This window comes from Mus musculus, chromosome 3 (genome assembly GCF_000001635.26).
Source record: "Mus musculus strain C57BL/6J chromosome 3, GRCm38.p6 C57BL/6J".
Taxonomy (NCBI): domain Eukaryota; kingdom Metazoa; phylum Chordata; class Mammalia; order Rodentia; family Muridae; genus Mus; species Mus musculus.
Window position 1 is genome coordinate 95583850 of NC_000069.6, and position 21046 is coordinate 95604895.

At 38.4% G+C, this 21046-nt stretch overlaps 2 protein-coding genes and 1 long non-coding RNA gene across 10 annotated transcripts in view; 2 read left to right on the forward strand and 1 right to left on the reverse strand.

Annotated features, from left to right (window-relative positions):
• The window catches only part of Hormad1 (HORMA domain containing 1), a 28187-nt gene extending 24173 nt beyond the window's left edge, over positions 1-4014 (forward strand). For 2 of the 5 annotated variants that reach the window (NM_001289534.1, NM_026489.3), the window contains exons 14-16: positions 1291-1365; positions 1686-1740; positions 3532-4011. In NM_001289534.1, the coding sequence (NP_001276463.1) occupies positions 1291-1365; positions 1686-1709 (99 nt within the window). In that variant the 3' untranslated portion in view covers positions 1710-1740; positions 3532-4011. Of the gene's footprint in view, positions 1-1290; positions 1366-1685; positions 1950-3531 lie in introns of those variants that run through there. The other 3 variants (NM_001289532.1, NM_001289537.1, NM_001373886.1) reach the window with 3 other exon arrangements.
• Gm40097 lies at positions 2032-4968 on the reverse strand. Its single transcript, XR_867468.2, has 3 exons — positions 4796-4968; positions 3511-3567; positions 2032-2052 (listed from the first exon to the last, which is right to left on the reverse strand). It is a non-coding gene; the product is annotated as a predicted gene, 40097 (long non-coding RNA).
• Positions 4969-5065: 97 nt separating this feature from the next.
• Golph3l (golgi phosphoprotein 3-like) overlaps positions 5066-21046 on the forward strand; it is a 30333-nt gene continuing 14352 nt past the window's right edge. For 2 of the 4 annotated variants that reach the window (NM_146133.3, NM_001177670.1), the window contains exons 1-2: positions 5085-5285; positions 7868-8056. In NM_146133.3, the coding sequence (NP_666245.2) occupies positions 5118-5285; positions 7868-8056 (357 nt within the window). In that variant the 5' untranslated portion in view covers positions 5085-5117. Of the gene's footprint in view, positions 5286-7867; positions 8057-21046 lie in introns of all 4 variants that reach the window. The other 2 variants (XM_017319544.2, NM_001177669.1) reach the window with 2 other exon arrangements.

Consider the following 21046-nt stretch of genomic DNA (forward strand, 5'->3'; position numbering starts at 1 on the left):
CATAACTGTCTGATACCTGAACACACATGGCATACACCTATTTACATGAATAAAAATTTCAAATTAAATTAAAAAAAAAAGATTTCAGCTGTTCCCTGTTAGGAATCCAGGGCCTTACACATGCAAAACACTGAGCCATACCTCCAGCTGAAAAGGCAATTTCAAGCATAAGAAAAGATGTATCAGGATGGTGCCAGACACCTGTAACACTCAAGAAGCATAGGCAAGAAGATTATAAATGTTCAGCCAGCCTGGGCTACATGTCAAGTTTGTATCTACCTAGTAAGACACTGTCTCAAAAATCTTCTTGAAAAATTTCTGTTAAATAATGTAAAGCAAAAAAAAAAAAAGACCTTTTAGAGAAAGTAATATGACAATTTTCTACATTATAATATTTAACAACTATGTATAATTTTCTACATTATAATATTTAATAACTATGTTATTAATCACTGTCATCAAGAAGTTAAAAATGTCTACCAACAGATAATTGGACAAAAAATTATAGCCATACAGTAGAATTATTCAGCCATAAAATGAATAAAACATCAATACACATACAACAACTAAACTGGAAGAATCCAAACCACAGAGACCATATACCAAGATTCTGTTCATGTGAGAGTCAGAATTTGGGACTGGATGTCATGACTTCTAGTACTAAGTCCCATCCAGTACTTAGTCCCAGTACTAAGGAGGCAGAGTCAGGGGCTGGAGAGATGGCTCAGCGGTTAAGAGCACTGACTGCTCTTCTGAAAGGTCTTGAGTTCAATTCCCAGCAACCACATGGTGGCTCACAATCATCTGTAATGGGATCTGATGCCCTCTTCTGGTGTGTCTGAAGACAACTATAGTGTACTAGTATAAATAATAAATAAATAAATAAATAAATAAATAAATAAATAAAAGGGGGCAGAGTCAGGCAGATCTCTGTGAGTTTCAGGACAGCCAGGACTATCCTGAAGACAGAGAGACTCTGTCTTAAAATACAAGGAAACATTTGGAAAGTGATTGAAACAGAAAATATTGGAAATGGCAGGAGACTGGGGGATAGGAGATCGATAGCTGAAGAAGATGGGCCTTCTACAGGACTTCCAGAGAGATGAAAGTATTCTAATACTGAGCATAGTGGTCAATTACTCAACTGTGTATTTAAAATAGGTAAATTATGTAGCATCTGAGTTATGTGTCAGTGTAACTTTTTAACTTCATATAATATCATGAGGCTAAAGAAATCAACTGTTGCCTGTTTGAGAAATAATGAAATAGTAATTTTCTGTCTTTGTGAAGGTAAATGGAAATAATCAACAAGGACAAACTTCTAAAGAAAATCGGAAGAGAAGTCTTCGTCAATTTAGGAAAACAGTAAGTCTAATGATACTGAATGGGTTAAATAAAGTGGCAAATATCTGAATGTCATTACTGTATATTAAGATAACAACTTTGATACACATGAACATACCTCAAAGCTGTGGTCAACATTCCAGAATAGCCAGGGCAGTGCAGAGAGACATTTTCTCAAAAAAAAAAAAAAAAAAGAAAGAAAAGAAAAGAAAAAGAAAAAAAAGAAAGGAAGGAAGGAAGGAAGGAAGGAAGGAAGGAAGAAAGAAAGAAAGAAAGAAAGAAAGAAAGAAAGAAAGAAAGAAAGAAAGAAAGTAAGTTTATGTGTTTGTGTTTCTGCACAGATAAATGCACCTGAGTGTAGGTGACAAACAAGATGCCCTGGACTTGGAGTTAAAGGTGATTTGTGAGACACCTGACGGGTGCTGGGAATGGAACATAGGGTCTAAAGGAGCAGTTCATCCTCTCAACCACTGAGCCATCTCTCCAGGCTTAAATTTTTCTTAATGTTTTAAACACTGACACTTTCTTAGGAACCACAATCTAGTTTGTCATTTATACTTTAATTTTTTCCAGAAAATGAAAGTTCATTAAAGGAATTTTGTTGGAAGTTCTCTAATTCATTTTTGCATATATTCAAATGTATCTGCTGGAGATGAAGGTATTGTTCTTACCTTTAATTTGTGAGGACTTGGGTTTTCATCTTCAGCACTACAAAAGGAAAAGAACACAACAAAATGGATACACTGGATGCCTAAGGTTTATCAAGACATGATGGAGCTTGTGCATTGGTGGAACCATATAGCCGAGGCTGCATGAACTTGTGATCGTAATGCTTCTGCCTACCAAACTGCTGCAAGTATAGGCATGAGCTACCCTACCTTAAAAGAGATTTAAATCTCACATGGCCCAAAGTAAAATGTTTTCCTGTTTTTTGATTAAAATCTTTATTTCCTTTTCATTTCTCCAATTTTTATTTTACTATTTCAGTGATATAATCTTACAATTATTTTTCTTCTATCTAAAACAACTCAAATATCTTACCTTTTGTGAGGATATACTTTTAGATAAGTTGTATGTCAACAATAAATTATACTCTACTTTAAAATTATCCCAGGCAAATTTCTGAGTTTGAGGCCAGCCTGGTCTACAGAGTGAGTTCCAGGACAGCCAGGGCTACACAGAGAAACCCTGTCTCAAAAAACAAAAACAAAAACAAAAACAAACAAACAAACAAACAAATAAATAAAATTATCCCAGGTAGCATATCTTAGTAGAAAATACCTATGCTGGGCTGGAGATGTCATTCAGTCAGTAGAGTGCCTGCTTAGCATGCATAGAACCCTGTGTTACTAGACTTTCACCACCACACCAAACCATATGTAGGAGCACATTCCCATGATCCCAGCACTGAGTGTACAATGAGAGATGAGAAGTTCAAAGCCAACCTTTGCTATACATAGTGCATAGGAAGCAATTCTAGATCATGTGAGACTCTGTCTCAAAAACAAAGAAATTTTACTGTAGCATACTATTTTTATTGTGAGCAGGGGGAGGGCCCTCAGTTAAGAGATATTTAAACTAGAAAATCTTTGGCCAGTGAAATACTCCAGCATTAAAAGCATTTTGCCCTCTGGTACCTAAATTTGATCTACAGGACCCCACATAACAAGAGGAGAGACCCAACTGCTATAAGTGTCTTCTGACCTGCATACTTGTATTTTCACACACAACACACCACAAATAAATATTAAGAAATTTGTAATTGGGGGCCTGGAAAGGTGTTATTAAGAACACCTACTGCTCTAACAGAGGACTAGAGTTTTGTTCCCAACACACTCATCTGGCAGCTCACAACTCCCTTCTATCCCAGCTTTAGAGAATCAAGTGCCACACTCTGGCATCTAAGGGAACCTGCATTCATGTACTCTACCCACACACAGGGAAACAAACATATACACACATTTTTTTTAATTTTAAACTGTAAAAAAATTAAAGTCTCACCGAGCGTGGTGGCTCACGCCTTTAATCCCAGCACTTGGGAGGCAGAGGCAGGCGGATTTTTGAGTTCGAGGCCAGCCTGGTCTACAAAGTGAGTTCCAGGACAGCCAGGGCTATATAGAGAAACCCTGTCTTGAACCCCACCCCCAAAAAATTAAAGTCTCTTACGTAGTTGTTTTCTTTTAACAGGTCCTTCACGTCTTGGAATCTAGTCAAGAGTCAGTGCTGAAGAAAAGGAGAGTTAGTGAACCAAAGGAACATACCTAAAAATTATTTTTCTTATGCAAATTTGCAGTTCTCAACATTTAAACTAATATGCTGTATTATTTGAAGGTGTGCCTTCTGTACCTCTGAAAATTATTTTGTAGTTCATAGTTATTAAACTAATAAAAGTTTTAGCTATTATATTGTGTTTACCTGAGATAAATCCAAGGGAACTTTTGACTAAACAAAAATACAAATGTCATTGATTCTGCTCATATCCACTGAATACAACCTGCCTTCTATTTTAAAGAAAGCTTTTTTTTTAAATGTGTTAAGTTTTAAGGCCCTCTAAAACCATTTTTGAAGTGTTTATTCTGACTTTAAAATTCTGTAAGGATACACTTTTTACTTATGTTAAAACTGTACCATTTACTTGGTGCTATTAAAACAATGTTTGCTATTTTGATATAGTGTGTTATTAACAACTTTTTTTTTTTAATATTTATTTATTTATTATATGTAAGTACACTGTAGCTGTCTTCAGACACACCAGAAGAGGGCATCAGATTTCATTACAGATGGTTATGAGCCACCATGTGGTTGCTGGGATTTGAACTCATGACCTTTGGAAGAGCAGTCGGCACTCTTAACCGCTGAGCCATCTCACCAGCCCTATTAACAACTTTTAAATATGTATTTAGAGCAAAAATGATAAAAGCAATGGCCAATAAAAAAAAGACCGGCATCTTAATACCATGACTAAGATGCTCAGTGTGCAGGGTCTTTCAGGGCTTCTAGTTATTTAATTAACAGAAAGTGTTCAGCTATTAATTTTGAGAGAATTTAAGTAAGTATATCTTTCGCGAGGTGGACACATTTTAGAACTTTTGAGTGGTAGTGTGAACAATTGTTTTGCTGAGAGACCTGGAACCTAGCCCCACCCAAGCTATTTGCTTCCTTTGCTTCAGAAAAGGAAGACCTAAAAACTTGATCTGTTTCCGTCTTGTAATTTTAGCAGCCATATTCCAAACTGTACAGTAGCTACAGGATTATCAAAGTGGGATAACATCCCTCTAGAGCTGTTATGTGTGTAATAGTACCCATGCTGTTCAGTATAAACAGCACAAACCGAGTCAGATTACGTTTTTCTAGAGGCAAAGTTAAGCTCAGAGTTTACTCTTAGCCTTATTGCTTGGATGCCAACATTTCTTAACCAGCAGTGCCAATACAGACAGCTACAGAAAAACACCTGCTACACTGAAATTGGCCAACAGAATCCTTTCGTGATTGGCAGCACTGTGCTATCTCACAGAATACTTTGATTGGGTAATTTCATCGGGGTGGGATGCAGCCTTTTCCTCGCAGCCACCGAGGTTCCTTCATTGGACAGACCAGCTGTCAGGTTGAACCCAAACCTGCCTCCTTTTGGTGATGTTTGTCTGGATCGCAACACAATAGCCCGGAGGACCTCCCCTCGTAAGCTCCGATTGGCTAGAGTCAAACTTGGGGGTTTCTGATTGGCCCAATGAAGAAACACCAAGGTAGGTTGCCTAGTGATCCTGAGGAAGCTGATGTGTTATTCCCTCTCTGCAACGAAGGATCAGGAAGTTTGTACTCTCTGTGTGGCTGAGAAGTTTTTCACCTACTGGAACCCGCCTAGGGTACGGGAAACAGGTGCCCTCCAAAACGAGAGCGCGAACTGCAGCCTACGTCCCACTGCAGCTCAGGAGCAACGTCAGGTGAGCAAATATAACACTTCTTAACATCCAACAGAGCTGGTCAGTATTTTACTTTAGAGAGAAAGGGTGGTTTTTACTTATTTGTTGTTGCTCATCATGTTTTCAAGTAGGGTATTTTAACTAATAAGTGGCCACAGGGAAATGATGAATTCCTCAAAGAAAATTGCCCCCATTCTCCCCGGGGTGTTAAAGTTTCTTGGATTGGGTTTGGAAATAATGCCAAATGGAATTGGCACCCTAAGGCATTGTTCTGTGTTCTGTTCCTTCACTCTTCTTACTTCCCCTGAAAATTATATTTGAAATATACGCTTGTATGAAGAATTGTTTGTAAGACTCTTGGTGTGTATTTCTGGTGCTGTTTAATGAGTATATATTTATTTGAGCAGTTAAAACGTTAAAGATATTGTGCTAGTTGCTATGGAGAATATAAAAATTAAAAGATGACAATATTTCAGCCCTGGAGAAGTTTAATGTAACAGACAGCCATAACAAAAGAGGGACTATAATAAACATTTTAAAGGGCTTAAGTATAAATTTCTGTTTACATACAACTGAAGAAAAATCCATTTCTAAGTGTTTAATATATGCATAGTGGAGAGATAGAATTCACCTTAAGGCCTCACTTGTCTTTAGTAGGCCTTCAAAGACTGGACAGACAGTATTTAGGGAGGAAAGGAAAAGGAAGAAAACTCCAAGATCACAAGGATCAGAGGCAGAAAGAAAGCAAGATAAAATTGTTGAACTAGGCACAACCATAGCACATTTTAAATATTATTCTTTTGACCTCAAAGATATATAATTGCTGATAGTTTTTGACTTGCTTTTAATCATAAAAATTGACATTTATACCAGGCAGTGGTGACACACCTCTAATTCCAGCACTTGGGGAGCAGAGGCAGGTGGATCTCTAAGTTCAAGGCCAGCCTGGTCTACATAATGAATTCCAAGATAGCTAGGACATTTACACAGAGCAACCCTGTTTTGTTTCGTTCTAAACAAACGAAAAATAAAATACATTTACATTTGTATGAACTGTGCTAACTTTAAGCTTTATCACAGATGACTTAGACAAGTGTAATGCTTAGTATAAAAGGGTGTGTGCTCAGATTTTTTTTCCCCCATTTATGGGAATGGTACTTAGGACCTTATATATGCTAAATAACACTATGCTGTAACTGTAACACTGAGCCATATTCTAGCCCCTTTTTCTTTTTCTTTTTTGAATGAATTCTTTCTTTAAAAAGACTTATTTTAGTTCTTGCCCTCTTGGTCTCTTGCTCCTCCCTTGCTCTTTCCCTGCTTCCCTTCCCCTTTCTCTCCCCATTCCCGTCCCACCTCTCTCTCCACGTGCTCATGACTCCTCTACTTCTCTACTCTCTTTCTCTGCCTCTACTACCCTCGTAACTCCCCTCCCCATGCCCTTAATAAACCCTATTCTATACTTAAAAAAAAAAAGACATTCTATTTATTTCATGTATATGAGTACACTGTCTGAAGAAGTCACACCAGAAGAGGGCATCAGATCCCATTACAGATGGTTGTCAGCCACCATGTGATTGCTGGGAATTGAACTCAGGACTTCTGGAAGAGCAGTCAGTGCTCTTAACCACTGAGCCATCTCTCCAGCCCTAGCCCCATTTTCTTTTGCAAATTTGATAATCTTTTAACATTCTTGCTGGGCTTTTGTTGTTATTGAAGTTATTTGTGTTTTCACAAAATAACCAGATAGAATGCTAAATTGCCATACTTGGAAATGAGTTGTTATGGTAACAAAATAAAAGAAAGAAAGAAAATACTGGTCTGGAGGGTTGGCTCAATGGTTAATAGCACTTGTTTATGCAAAGTACCTGGATTTGATTCCCAGCACCCACATGGAGACTCACACTTGCTCAGGCACCAAGCACGACATGTGGGTACACAGACACACATGCAGGCAAAAAACTCATGTATACAACATAAATTAAAAGGAAAAAAATATTAAAACATAGACATGGAGAGATGGTTCAATGGGTGGGTAAAGCCAATTGCTATACAGGCTAAGCAACCTGACTTCAATGCTCAGAACTTGTTGAAAGGTAAGAGAAAGTGAACTACAACAAGTTGTTCTCTGACCTCCTCATGTGCACATGGCACAAGCACCCACAAATATTATGTACGTGAATACACAATAATTTTAAAATGTGTTTAACGTTACAAAAATTACAAATTATGTGTAACTCAAGAAGCCACATGCTCATGAAGTTTTGCTAACCCATCTTATTTAATTTGGGGACCCATTTCATGGTGATACAAATTCACTTCTGGGTTGTAGGCAATGCCCAAGAAATAAGCATGATAAAATATGGTCTTTCTAGTGGACTTTTAAATTATTGGTCATCACTTTTCGTTGCTTTCTTTGGAATTTAAGCTTGCTATACTTTGAAAAAGAGAATCATGTTCAATGTTTATACTATCTCTTTCTGTATTTAAACTTACATATTTTCCCATGTATGTGGTGTGTTTATGCGTGTAGGTCTTCTGTGAACCTGTATTTGTTTATTTACTAAAGCACACAGATATTTTTCACATCTCTTTACCAACAGGTAAGAATGACAACATTAACTCATAGAACCCGTCGAACTGAAGTAAGTAAGAGCTCTGAAAAGAAAATAGAAAGTGAGGAAGACACTAATCAAGAAAGGAGTCCAGATAATGAAGACCCTGGAGACTCTAAGGATATCCGCCTCACTCTTATGGAAGAAGTATTGCTCCTGGGGCTAAAAGATAAAGAGGTAATGACTTAAGTTTTCTAGTTCAATTCAAACACACAAGTCTTAGAATATTTTAGGAAGTAAGACTCCACCTACATTGGAGTTGGAGGAACATGGGAAAGAGAATATCTACAAGATAGAATCCAGAAATATAATTACTTGAAGTATAATTTAATTGGAAAATTATAGATGAAAGAGATGGATAGCATTGTGTTAGTACCTATTTCCTAGCTTAGTTTGATGGTAGAGCAGTGATCTTTTATTAAACTAAGAAAGAGACCCATATAGTGAAGTCTTCTTGAGCTTTGAAGAGAAGTTTCAAAGACAAGAACAACAGCAGATATGGTGGCACACATTTGTGAGGCTAGAATTCCCAACACCAAGAACATCCCCAAGAGTTCAAGGCCAACCTGATCTACCCAATGAGTTATAGGCTCATCAGGGCTATGTCTTAAAACAAGCAAATAAAAACAAGGAATATGCATGACTATCTGTTTTACAGAAACAAATAACTGAGTTTCTTATAGTATAAATAATTTTTTCAAGCCATGATTGGTGGATTTACATCTATGATTCCAGCACTGGGGAGGTGGAGGCAGGAGGATCAGGAGTTCTAGATCATCTCACTCACATATTGAATTCAAAGCTAACCTGAGGTACTTGGCAGTTTGAAACCCTATCTCAGGGGCTGGTGAGATGGCTCAGTGGTTAAGAGCGCCGACTGCTCTTCTGAAGGTCCCGAGTTCAAATCCCAGCAACCACATGGTGGCTCACAACCATCCATAACGAAATCTGATGCCCTCTTCTGGAGTGTCTGAAGACAGCTACAGTGACTTACATATAATAAATAAATAAATCTTAAAAAAAAAAAAAAGAAACCCTATCTCAGAAAACCAAAAGGGAGCCAGGTGTGCCATTTGTGGTGGTGCACTCATTAAACCCCAGCACTCAAAGAGGCAGAAGCAAGCAGCTCTCTGAGAATTCTAGACCAGCCTAATGCGTGTACATAGTGAATTCCAGGACAGCCAGGACTACGTAGAGAGACCTTGTCAAAACAAGGAGCAGGGGGAACAATAGGTTTTTAGTTTTTTTGTTTTTCATTTTCTTCTGTGGATCTTGTAACAATTTTTTAAGTTTTTTTTTTATTTGTATGTACGTATCTGTAGAGATGGCTCAACCATTAAGAACACTGGCTGCTCTTCCAGAGATCCTGAGTTCAATTTCCAGCAGCCAGATGGTGGCTCACAACCATTTGTAATGTAATCTGTTACCCTATTCTGGTATGCAGCTATACAGGCAGATAGAGCACTCATATAGATAAAATAAATACATCTTTTTTGGGGGGGGAGGATTGGGGTTTTTTTGGTTTTTTTTGGAGACAGGGTTTCTCTGTATAGCCCTGGCTGTCCTGGAACTCACTTTGTAGACCAGGTTGGCCTCGAACTCAGAAATCTGCCTGCCTCTGCCTCCCGAGTGCTGGGATTAAAGGCGTGCGCCACCACGCCCGGCTAAATACATCTTTTTAAAAAAAAATATCTGTTTTCAACAGCAATCCCCATTAATGCCTATGTATCCTAACACTTGGAAGGCTAAGGGTAGTTATAAAGTCCAAGGCTTCATCAATGCCATGCTAAGACCCTGTCTCAAAAGTAAAACAAAGTAATAATTTCACCTTTTTTTATTTTTTAAATTTAAGTTATTATTTATTTATTTTATGTATGTGAGTATACTGTCATTGTATTCAGACACACCAGAAGAAGGCATAGGGTCCCATTACAGATGGTTGTGGGCCACCATATGGTTGCTAGGAATTAAACTCAGGACCTCAGAAAGAGTAGTCAGTGATCTTTAACACTGAACCATCTCTCCAGCCCTCATTTTTTTTTTTTATTTCTAAATGACTCCTTACTTGTAGAGAATTTAGGCCAAAGTGTCACAGTGCAGTTCTGTCATTCAGGAATCATTAGTCTATATAATCAAGGGTTCAGCGTCAACCTGAGCTAGATAGCAAGTTTAAGGACAGTGGATTACATGGTGAGGCTTTGTTTCAAATGAAAAAAAGAACAATTTTTTTAATTGTTATTTTTACTTGAGTCTCATGTAGCCCAGACTTTCTGAAGACTCATTATATATAGAGGATGACCTTCATGATCCTCCTGTCTTCACCTCCAGTTCTGGGATTAAGGCATGTGCTTAATCCCATATATATGTGCTTATATAATGCTGGGGATTGACCCTAGGGCTTCATACATGTTAGACAAGTACTTTATCAAAGAAATGACATTCCCCAGCCCAACTATTTTTTTTTAATTGTTTTGTTGTTGTTGAAGACAGAGTTTTGCTTAACTGTCCTGGAACTCAGTAACTAGGTAGACCAAATCCACAGCAACTGTCCTGTTTCTTCCTAGAGAGAGCATTTATTTTATAGTAGAATTGGTCTTGAGATAGTCTTGTGGAATTAATTACCACATTTTCATGGCTTTTCTAGCAGTAAGGTACACTATCCTTCTATTATAACTTAACTTTTTTTTTCTGTGTATGTTTGCAGGTATGTTTGTTCTTGTTTGTGCAGAGGTTGTGTGTATGTGTGTGTGTGGTGTGTGTTTAAGAGGCAGAGAAAGAGGGACAGAGAGAGTATCTGTCATATGTACGCATATGCATGTTGATATCAGAGGACAATTTGTAAAAGTCATTCTCTCTACCCTGAGGGTTCTGAGGACCAAACCCAGGTTGTCAGGCTTGGCAGCAAGTGCCTTTACCCACTGAGCCATCTTGCTGGCTCTGGATATAATTATTAAACAACTACCTTCCTGTCCAAGAAGACCTTAAACAAATGCCAAAGATAGAGGTGTTATTATTAGCTTTACTTTTGAAAACTTAAATGTTATTAGATGTTATTTTATATCAACAAAATGTTGACTTTGGCTTTGATAATTGTCCTTAGAAGTTACTTGGCCGGGCTAAAGAGATGTCTTAGCATTTAAGAGCACTGAGAATTCTTGAGTTGAATTCCCAGCACCCACATGGCACCCACATGGCAGCTCACAGCCATCAGATCCATAGCATCCTATGCCCTTTTCTGGCCTGGTGTAGACCCCAGGCATGCTCATGGCCCCGACAAATATGGAGAAGAAACATCCATGTACATAAAAATTTAATTTAAAGAAGTTATTTGATTATATACATCTAGTAACATCTCTACCTCCTTAATTGTTTGACTTGAGAATGCCTTTACTTCTTAAACTTTGTAGATTTTATTTATTTAATATGTCTGTTTTCCGTCTTGTAATCCTATAAAAATATCAAGGTAAACTTCATATAAGCTATCCATTTTATTTTTTGAAAATGTTTTTGGTGTGTGTATGTGTGTGTATGTAGTGCTGTGGCTCATGAAGACCAAAATAGGTTGGATGCCCTAGGAGTTCTACCATTCTTTGCTTTATTTCCTTGAAACAGAATCTCTAGTTAACCTTGGAGCTAGGCTGACAGCTAACATGTTCTAATGATTTTCCTGTTTCTATCTCCCATCACTCAGAGGTTACAGACACCCATTGTTATATCCAGCTTGTTATGTAGATGTTGTGAATTGGGTCTTCATGCCAAGGGTTCTTGCATACATACAGCCCCTGTACTTTTTTAAAGATGTCATTTCTAGGAGGTCTTCATATTTAAAGGCTTATGTACCTATAATCCCAGTACTTGGGAGATAGAGGTGAGAGAAGCAGAAATATAAGATCATCCTTGGCTAAATAGGGAGTTTGAAGGCCAGTCTGGGCTAGAGAACATGAGTCAAAACATAAAAATATTAGATGCTGGGCATTGTGGTGTATAACCTTTAATCCCAACACCTGGGAGGCAAAGACAGGAGGATCTCTGAGTTTGAGGCCCACCTAGTCTAAATGCCAAGTTCCAGGTTAGCCAAGGCTACATACTAAGAACCTATCTCCAAAAAACATGCTTTTAAAACTTAGGTAACAGCCGGGCAGTGGTGGCGCCCGCCTTTGATCCCAGCACTCGGGAGGCAGAGGCAGGCGGATTTCTGAGTTCGAGGCCAGCTTGGTCTACAAAGTGAGTTCCAGGACAGCCAGGGCTACACAGAGAAACCCTGTCTCGAAAAAAAACAAAACAAAACAAAATAAAAAACTTAGGTAACATCAATACTCAGCAGCAGCAGCTGACAGATAGGAATGGCTGGCCTAACTGGGCATGGTAGTACAACACAGACTGTCCTGACTAGAGCAGTGGTTCTCAACCTGTGGGTCACAACACCTTTGGTTGGCCGAATGACCTTTCATAGGTGTTTCTAAGACCATCAGAAAGCACAGATATTTACATTATGATCACAATAGTAGCAAATTATACTTATAAAGTAGCAACAAGAATACTTTTATGGTTGGAGTCATCCCAACATGAGGAACTATATTAAAAGGTTGCAGTATTGAGTAGGTTGAGAACCACTGCTCTAGAGGCTTGCTGAAACAAGAGGATTACAAGCTTCAGGTTAGCCTAAGTTACACAGCTAGACCCTATTTCAAAATACAAAATCCAACTTTTTCTATGGCTGGGCGGTGGTGGCGCACACCTTTAATCCCAGCACTCAGGAGGCAGAGGCAGGTGAATTTCTGAGTTCGAGGCCAGCCTGGTCTACAGAGTGAGTTCCAGGACAGCCAGGGCTATACAGAGAAACCCTGTCTCGAAGAAACAAAAAAAAAATCCATTGATTTAAATGGATATAAATGTTTTTAATCTCTGTTGTTATAATGTTAAACTTATTCTTTCACAACTTTATATGCATATTTATAAATGTACTTTAATCATATTCTCCCCTATTACCTTCTCTAGTCCTCTTTCTCCTCCCAAAACGCTTCTTCCAAGTAAGCTGTCTTCTTGCTTCCATATTTGTTTGTTTTGTAGCTTATTCTGTTGAATTAAAGCTACCTGGATAACTATGGGTGGGACTTATTTCCTTGAATAAGGATAACCTGCCAGTGGCTACACCACCGAGGAACATGACTCCCCTCTCATAGCAGTCGTTAACTACTTACAGCTCCTGATGAGGCATGGGATGGAATCTTCTGAGCCCCTCCCTTTAAATGTTTTATATGCAGATTCAAATGAATATTATTATTCTATATGTGTATTTCTCAAATAATGTTTCTTAACAAAAGCCAGGAATATATATCATATGATTCCACTTACTATAAAATTTGGAAAAAAAAATTGCGTTTAAGGTTGTATATTTAGGTAGTAAAAATATAAAGAAAACCAAAGGGGCTGGAGAGATGGCTCAGAGGTTAAGAGCACTGACTGCTCTTCCAAAGGTCCTGAGTTCAATTCCCAGCAACCACATGGTGGCTCACAACCAACTGTAATGGGATCCACTACACTCTTCTGCTGTGTCTGAAGACAGTGACAGTGTACTCATATGCATAAAATAAATAAATCTTAATAAAAGAAAGTATTCATATAGTTGTTAGACTAGTGGCTACCTTTCTGGAAGGAAGAAGGGTAGACAAACTTAATTATTAGAACTATTAAGATGGAGGCTGGAGAGGTGGCTCACTGGTTAAGAGCATTGGCTGCTCTTCCAGAGGAACTAGGTTCGATTTCCAACACCCACATGGCAGCTCACAACTATCTATCTGTAGCTCTAGTTTCAGGGGATCTGAAAACCTTACATATATGCAGGGAAAACTCCAATGCCCACAAAATTTTAAAAAAACAAATTTAAATTATAAGAAAATTAAATATATTTATTTCTTGTGGAAATCAGGAACCTGTTTATAGTTGAATTTTGATATAAATATTCTCATAAATAATGAGTGCTTTAATTGAGCACTATTAATTGAGCATATTTAAAACCTCAGACTCATAGAATATTTTCATGTATTAAGATACCTAGAAGAGAAGTGAAGCTATTAATACTTTTAACTTGATAATAGTTTTTTAAAGTGTTTTACAATTATTTGTTTGTGTGAATTATGTATGTATGTGTGTGCCTGTGAGTATATGAGCATGCATGGAGGTCAGAGAAGAACTTATGAAAGTTGGTTTGTTTCTCTTATTCTCTGATGATGATTTTTTTTTTTCAATTTTGTATTTATTTACTTGGGGAGGGGGGGGAGAGAATACATGTGTGTTGTCTCCTTCCACTATGTGGGTACCAGGGATAAAATCTTAAGTTGTCAGGCTTCATGGCAACTACCTTTACCTGCTGAGCCATCTCACCACTCCTACCTGGTGACAGTTTTTTAAACTTAACTTTTTAGAGTCAGGTGTGGTATGTTACACCTGTAACCTCAGCACTTGGGAGGCTAAGGCAGGAAGATTATCCTAAATTCGTAGCAAGATCCCATTCGGTTAGCCAAAATTTGAGCTAGGAATGCAGCTTAGTTGACAGAGTACCTGCTTGGTATGCAGGAAGCCCTTGGTTTGACCATAAGTACTGCAATCCCAGCACTCAAGAAGTGGAGTAAGGCCGGGAGTGGTGGTGCACACCTTTAATCCCATCACATGGGAGGCAGAGGCAGGCGGATTTTTGAGTTTGAGGCCAGCCTGGTCTACAAAGTGAGTTCCAGGACAGCCAGGGCTACACAGAGAAACCCTGTCTAGAAAAAAAAAAAAGTGGAGTAAGGAGGTTCAGAAGTTTAGGGTTAGCTTGGTCTCCATGGGAGACCTGAGGCCAGCATAAGCTACATGAGAACCTGTCTCAAAAACTTTTTTTTAAAAGATTGAAATAAAAGATTGAAAGTCTAATTTATAGTGAGCACAATGTAAAGTGAATAAGTTAAATAAATAAAATGAATTTTAAAACAGAATAGGTCACTACCTGGATTTTCCTTTTAGTTTACTGATTGTGCAAAATGAACTACTAACAGTAGTTATTGCTCATTATGAATAGTGCAAATATATTAAAAAGTCTCATTTGCCTTTACTTTATGTGCATACTTTACACAGGCTATTAAAAAAGAACTTTGTCTTGTTCATTATTATATCCAGCTTTAAAACTCAAAGAAATGAGCTAGAGATCAAAGTCCTATTTGGAGAGTAGGAGAATAAAGCTTAAGGTGCTTCCTTAAAGCCTTTCCTGGTTCCTCCCAATTCTAAAATGCACACTGTTTTAAAAGATACAATACCAAAGTTAAGATAGAGTCACTTAGCAACTTAAACCCTCTGTGGACCTTTGTCTCCTTCATAGTTTCATTAGCTTGAGACTTTTTAAAACACTTTGGTACCTTTCCTTTCTAAATATTCAAGGCAGGGAACATTCTTTTTATGAGGGTTGAAGCAAAGTGATTGTCTGGGAGTTTATTGATAAGAGTTTACATTACTCTGAGGTTAACAAATGAGCTTGCAAATCAACAACAACACACAAACACATAAATTTTTAGAGATTTATGAGTGTGCCTGCATGTATGTATATCACCATATGTGTGCAGTACAGTACATACAGAGGCCAGAAGAAGGCATTGAATCCCCCAAAACTAGAGTTACAGGTGATCAGCTGCATGTGGGTGCTGGGAGTCAAATACAGGTCTCTGGAAGAGCAGCCAATGCTCCTAACTGCTGAGTCACATAAAAAGAGAGAACTGACTCCATAAAATTGACCTTTTGCCTCTCCACATGCACCATGCTATGAGTGCCTACACATGTACATAATGTACATTCACAAAAAAAATTTTTTTAACTTTTTAAAGAAAATATAGTTAGTATGTGAAATAATTGTAATGTTGAATCTTCAGAATAGAAAGAGGGGCAGTAGTTTTGCCCTGGAATTATTGCTGTTAAAATGATTTAGCTTCTTTTCCTGTTGCTCTGATAAAATACCAACAAAATTACCTTAAAGAAGAAAATAGGGCTGGAGAGATGGCTCAGTGGTTAAGAGCACTGACTGCTCTTCCAAAGGTCCTAAGTTCAATTCCCAGCACTCAACATGGTGGCTCACAACCATCTGTAATGGGATCTGATGCCCTCTTCTGGTGTGTCCGAAGACAGTGGCAGTGTACTCACATACATGAAATAAATAAAGAAGAGGAAGAAGAAAGGGAGAGAGAAAGAAAGAGAGAAAGAAGAAGAAACAGTCTGGGGTTGGGGATTTAGCTCAGTGGTAGAGTGCTTGCCTAGCAAGTGCAAGGCCCTGGGTTCAGTCCTCAGCTCTGGAAACAAACAAACAAAAAAGTCAAAATAACAAAAAGACAAAAAACAAAAACAAAAAAACAAGGTAACTAGCAAGAAGAAACAGTTTATTTGTTTCACAATTCAAGGTTACAGTCCATTCTGTTAAGGGTACAGACTTGAAGCAACTTGTTACATCACTTGTTCAGTCAAGAGCAGAGAAGAGTTAATTCATGCATTCTAGTGTTTGGCTCCCTTTCTCTTCTCTACCTGAAGTGTTCAGAATTTTCTTTCCTAATAGTACTACTCATAGTGGGTAGCCTTTCCCAGGAGATTCTAGATTATATCAAGTTGACAGTTAAAACTAACCATTGGGGATGGAGGAATGGCTTAGCAGTTTAGAGCACTTAATGCTTTTCGGGTGATTTGAGTTCTGTTCTCAGCATCCTTATTAGGGAGCTGACTGCAGAGTTCAGTGACACAGACCTGTAGTCACAGCTGTTTGCATGTTCAAGTCCAGTTTATTTTACATAGTTGAGACCAGGCCAACCAGGAGTTACATAGCAGAACCCTCTAAAAAGGTATTTTTTAAAAATCCTAGTTTAAAGTTATTTTTTTCTTTTTTTAAAATTTATTTATATTGTGCATGCGAGCACACTGTTGCTGTCTTCAGCACACCAGAAGAGGGCATCGGATCCCATTGCATAAGCTTGTGAGCCACCATGTGGTTGCTGGGAATTGAACTCAGGACCTTTGGAAGAGCAGTCAGTGCTCTTAACCTCTGAGCCTCCTCTCCAGCCCCTTTTCTTTTTTGGTTTTTCGAGACAGGGTTTCTCAGTATAGCCCTGGCTGTCCTGGAACTCACTTTGTAGACCAGGCTGGCCTCGAACTCAGAGATCCACCTGCCTCTGCCTCCTAAGTGCTGGCCGGCTTTCTTTGATTTTTAAATTCAGCTTTATCATAAGCATTTCTAAGATTTGGGGTGGAAGTTAAAAATACTTTATTTTTAGTTTATGTATATGGGTGTTTTGCATGCATACTACATCTGTGTACCAAGTGTATGCAGTGCTTGTGGAGACCAGAGAAGGGTATTGGATCCCTAGGGACTGGAGTTACAGAGTGTACTCTTAACTGCTGAGCCATTTCTCCAGGCCTGGTTGGTTTGGGGTCTTTCAAGTGATCTCACTGTCTGAAATCGCCACGTAGCTCAGGGTAGCCTCTTGTGTTTTGGGGTAGTTGTTTTTAAGATCGGGTGTCTTGTAGCTTAGGCTGGTCTTGATCTCTGTAGCTATGGATGACTTTGAACTCCTAATCCTCCTGCCTCCCCTTGTCCTGTGCTGGGGTTACAAATTAACAACATCACCATTCCCAGCTGAACACCTGGTTTTTAAAGATGCTTTAATTTTTTTGTTGTTTGTTTTGTTTCCTTCCTTGTTTCCATTTGCCACGCTCAGCTGCCAACTCTAAAATACTTAACATTCATGATTGTTTTATGGTGTGTCTTCCAGGATGTTTGACTAAGGAAGGGCACTTTGAATACTTGACTAATTGGAAATTCAGTGTTGACTTTGTAATGAACTCCTCTATCGGAGCAAGATTATCATAAATATGTGTAATCTTTAACTAAAATGTTTCTCGTAGGAGTTTATTTAGAAATGCACTGACAAAGAATATTACCTTTCTTTTCATTTTTTTTTTTTCAGACAGGTTTTCATTTATACCAGGCTGGTCTCAATGTCATAATGTCGATGACTTTGACTTTCCATTCTGCCTCTACTTCCCCAGTGCTAGAATTACAGCCGAGAACCACTAAACCCAGTTGTGTTTGTTTTTGTTTTTGTTTTATACAGTGCTAGGATCCAGGTTTCTTGCACGTTTGATAAGTACCCTACCAACGAGACTACCTGTCTAGCCCTCCTTTTTTTTCTTTTTTGGTATATAAATAAATATATGTTAAATTAGAAAATTACCCATTAGACTGTTTATAATAGTCACCTGAAGGCAATTACTTGGCGGGAGGGGGGAGTTCAAGACAGGGATTCTCTATATAGCCCAGGCTTATCTGATTAACTTGGAGCTCACAAGAAGACCAAGCTGGCTTCAAACTTAGAGATCTGTCTGCCTCTACCTTCTGAGTGCTGGGATAAAGGTTGTGGACCATGCTTGTTTTAGGCTTTTACTTTTTTTTTGGGGGGGGGGGTGGGGGGTTGAGACAGGGTTTTTCTTTATAGCTCTGGCTGTCCTGGAACTCACTTTGTAGACCAGGCTGGTCTCGAACTCAGAAATCTGCCTGCCTCTACCTTCTGAGTGCTCAGCACGCCTGGCTAGGCTTTTACTTTTTAAATTACATGTTTTCATGTGGGTTTTTTCTTTTTAAAAGATTACTTATTTTAGAGTGAGAAATTACCAATTTTTATAATCTGTACAAAATAAAATTATTATCCAAAGATCTCAACCTGACCAGGTATTTTGTCACATGACTGTAATGTCAACACTCAGGAGGCCACGGTAGTGGGATAGCTGTCCCTTGCACTGAAGTGGTCTACAGTTCTCTCTTTTTCGCAAGCCCCAAAATGTTTTCTTTTTCTCTTTTTCATATATGCAGCTTCTGGTAATGTAGTTTAGTGATTCAATAGTGAACTTTGTTTGTAGTAGGTAGTTTTTCCTGAAAGCATTGACCCTTTAGAGTCTCTGTATGAGTAGTTTGAGATTTCACCAAGCTCTCTCTATATATATGAAGAGAAAAGAACCTTGGAAATGTAAGGAACAGTATTTTCCTTTCCCCTAGGCTACTTTACATCTGATTATGATGCAATGTGCTGTCTTCTAAGATTTTATCCTTGAAAATGCATTCTGTATTGTCATCTGCGGTCTTCATAGTGGGTTATATGCCTACCCCTTTTCTCTTCATCTTTTCTAAATTGATGTTATAGTTCCACAGGTGCTTTTAATTTTTAAGCTAAGTATGTTTTTATACGTTTTTCTATTGCATGTTAATAAAAGGTTTAATGAATCATTTGGAGAATTTACATGTTTTGAGATGCTCTGATGGGAAAGAGTAATATTTAAAGAGTTCCTAGGAGCCTGGAGTATAACTTAGTTGGTAGAACCCTTGCTTAGTGTTCATTACCAGGATATAGTGGTGTAGACCTATAACCCAACATTCCAGAGGTAGAAGTAGTGGTAGGTTCCATTCAGAGTTACCCTCAACATATAGTGAGTTCAAGGCTGACCTGCACAACTACAAGAGACCCTGTCTACATTCTGGTTGCCACTTTGTCCTTATTTACAGTGCTACTCTTCTATAATTCTGATGGCAATCTGAATTGTCCTTGAAACAGAAGTTACAAGTGGCAAGGAAGAAATGAAGAAGTTATATCCAGCCATAATGTTTGCACACCTGTTGAGATTACATATGCTATGCCTGAATAAACTGTCTATTTTGAAGTTATAGTTTAACAATCTAATTGAGCAGCTAAATTGTATAAAAATCAAATATTGAAGTGAAAAAATACTGTCTTCCTTCCTTAAAGAAGAATAAAGTGTGTGTCCCTGGAGTGGCTTGGTTGGGAGAGAAAAGTAACCCCTGCCTTGGGTCAAAGATCCGGCCCTCATGAAATACAGAGATGTGTCATGAATGTTTATGACTCAAGCTGAGGTTTGCCAAGCTAACATTTGCTTTTTCCTACTTTTAGATTTTTAAGACATCTCATGTAACCCATTCTGGCCTTCAATTCCTGATCTTCCTACTTCTTAAGTGCATGTGCCCAGCCCTAACAAACATTTCTTGAATGCATAAATTTATGATTGAAAGTTTGTGCTTTATATTTCATCCCTATTACTACAGAAAAAAACAATAATTGAGCAGATAATATATGTGTATTATAAAGAATATCAGTCTCCTTTCTTTTTTGAGTCAGGATTGGCTTTGTGCTCATAGAGATTCACTAAGGTGCTAGGATTAAAGGCAGACATCACCATGCCTGGCAAAAATAGTCTATTGTTAAGGTATAGTGAAAACAAATAAGTTAGTTGTGATATGTTATGACAGAGGATAGGAAAGGAGTATGTATCAGCACATTCAGGTAAGGAACATAGCCCAGAGAGTAGAGTAGAAAGGGAAACAATGTTATAAAATGTTACCCAGAAAATACAACCCCTACACTCAGTAGTAAGTACAAAGAGAAGTTGTAAGAGGAACAGATATTGGTTCTGTGTATACAAAGGCATTTAGAGCACTTAACAAAAAGGGGTAGGGGGTGAGGATATAGCTTAGTTTCTAGAGTGCTTATGGATCATGCGTGAACCTCTTGGATTCAGTCCCCAGCCACATGGACACCAAGCATGGTGACATGCTTGTAATCCCAGCACTCTTGGGCAGAGACGGGAAATTCAAGGTTATCCTCACTTAAATACTGAATTCCAGGGCAACATAGCCTATTAGAGTACTTAATAAAAAGTGGGATGGGAGCCAGGTGTTGGTGCCCCACTCCATTAATCCCAGCACTCAGGAGGCAGAGTCAGGCAGATCTCTGTGAGTTGAGACCAGCATACCAGGTATGGTATATTGCATTCTGAATGCATGCAATCCTGGCACTTGTAAGGTGAGAGCAGGAGAATTGCCTTGAGTTCAAGGCTAACCTGAGCTACAAAGTGAGTTCAAGGCTAGCCTTGTCTGCATAACACTACCCTTTCAGAGAAAAAAAAAAGTCAGTTAATAAATATAAATAAAGTTGTTAGGGTTAGAGAGATAGCTCACCAGTTAAGAGCACTGGCTACTCTTCTGGGGGATCAGTTCAATTTGTAACATCCACGTGGTAATTCACAACTATCCAATTCCAGGGTTCCAACATCCTCTCCTGGCCTCTGGGCAGCAGGCATACACATGATCCCTAG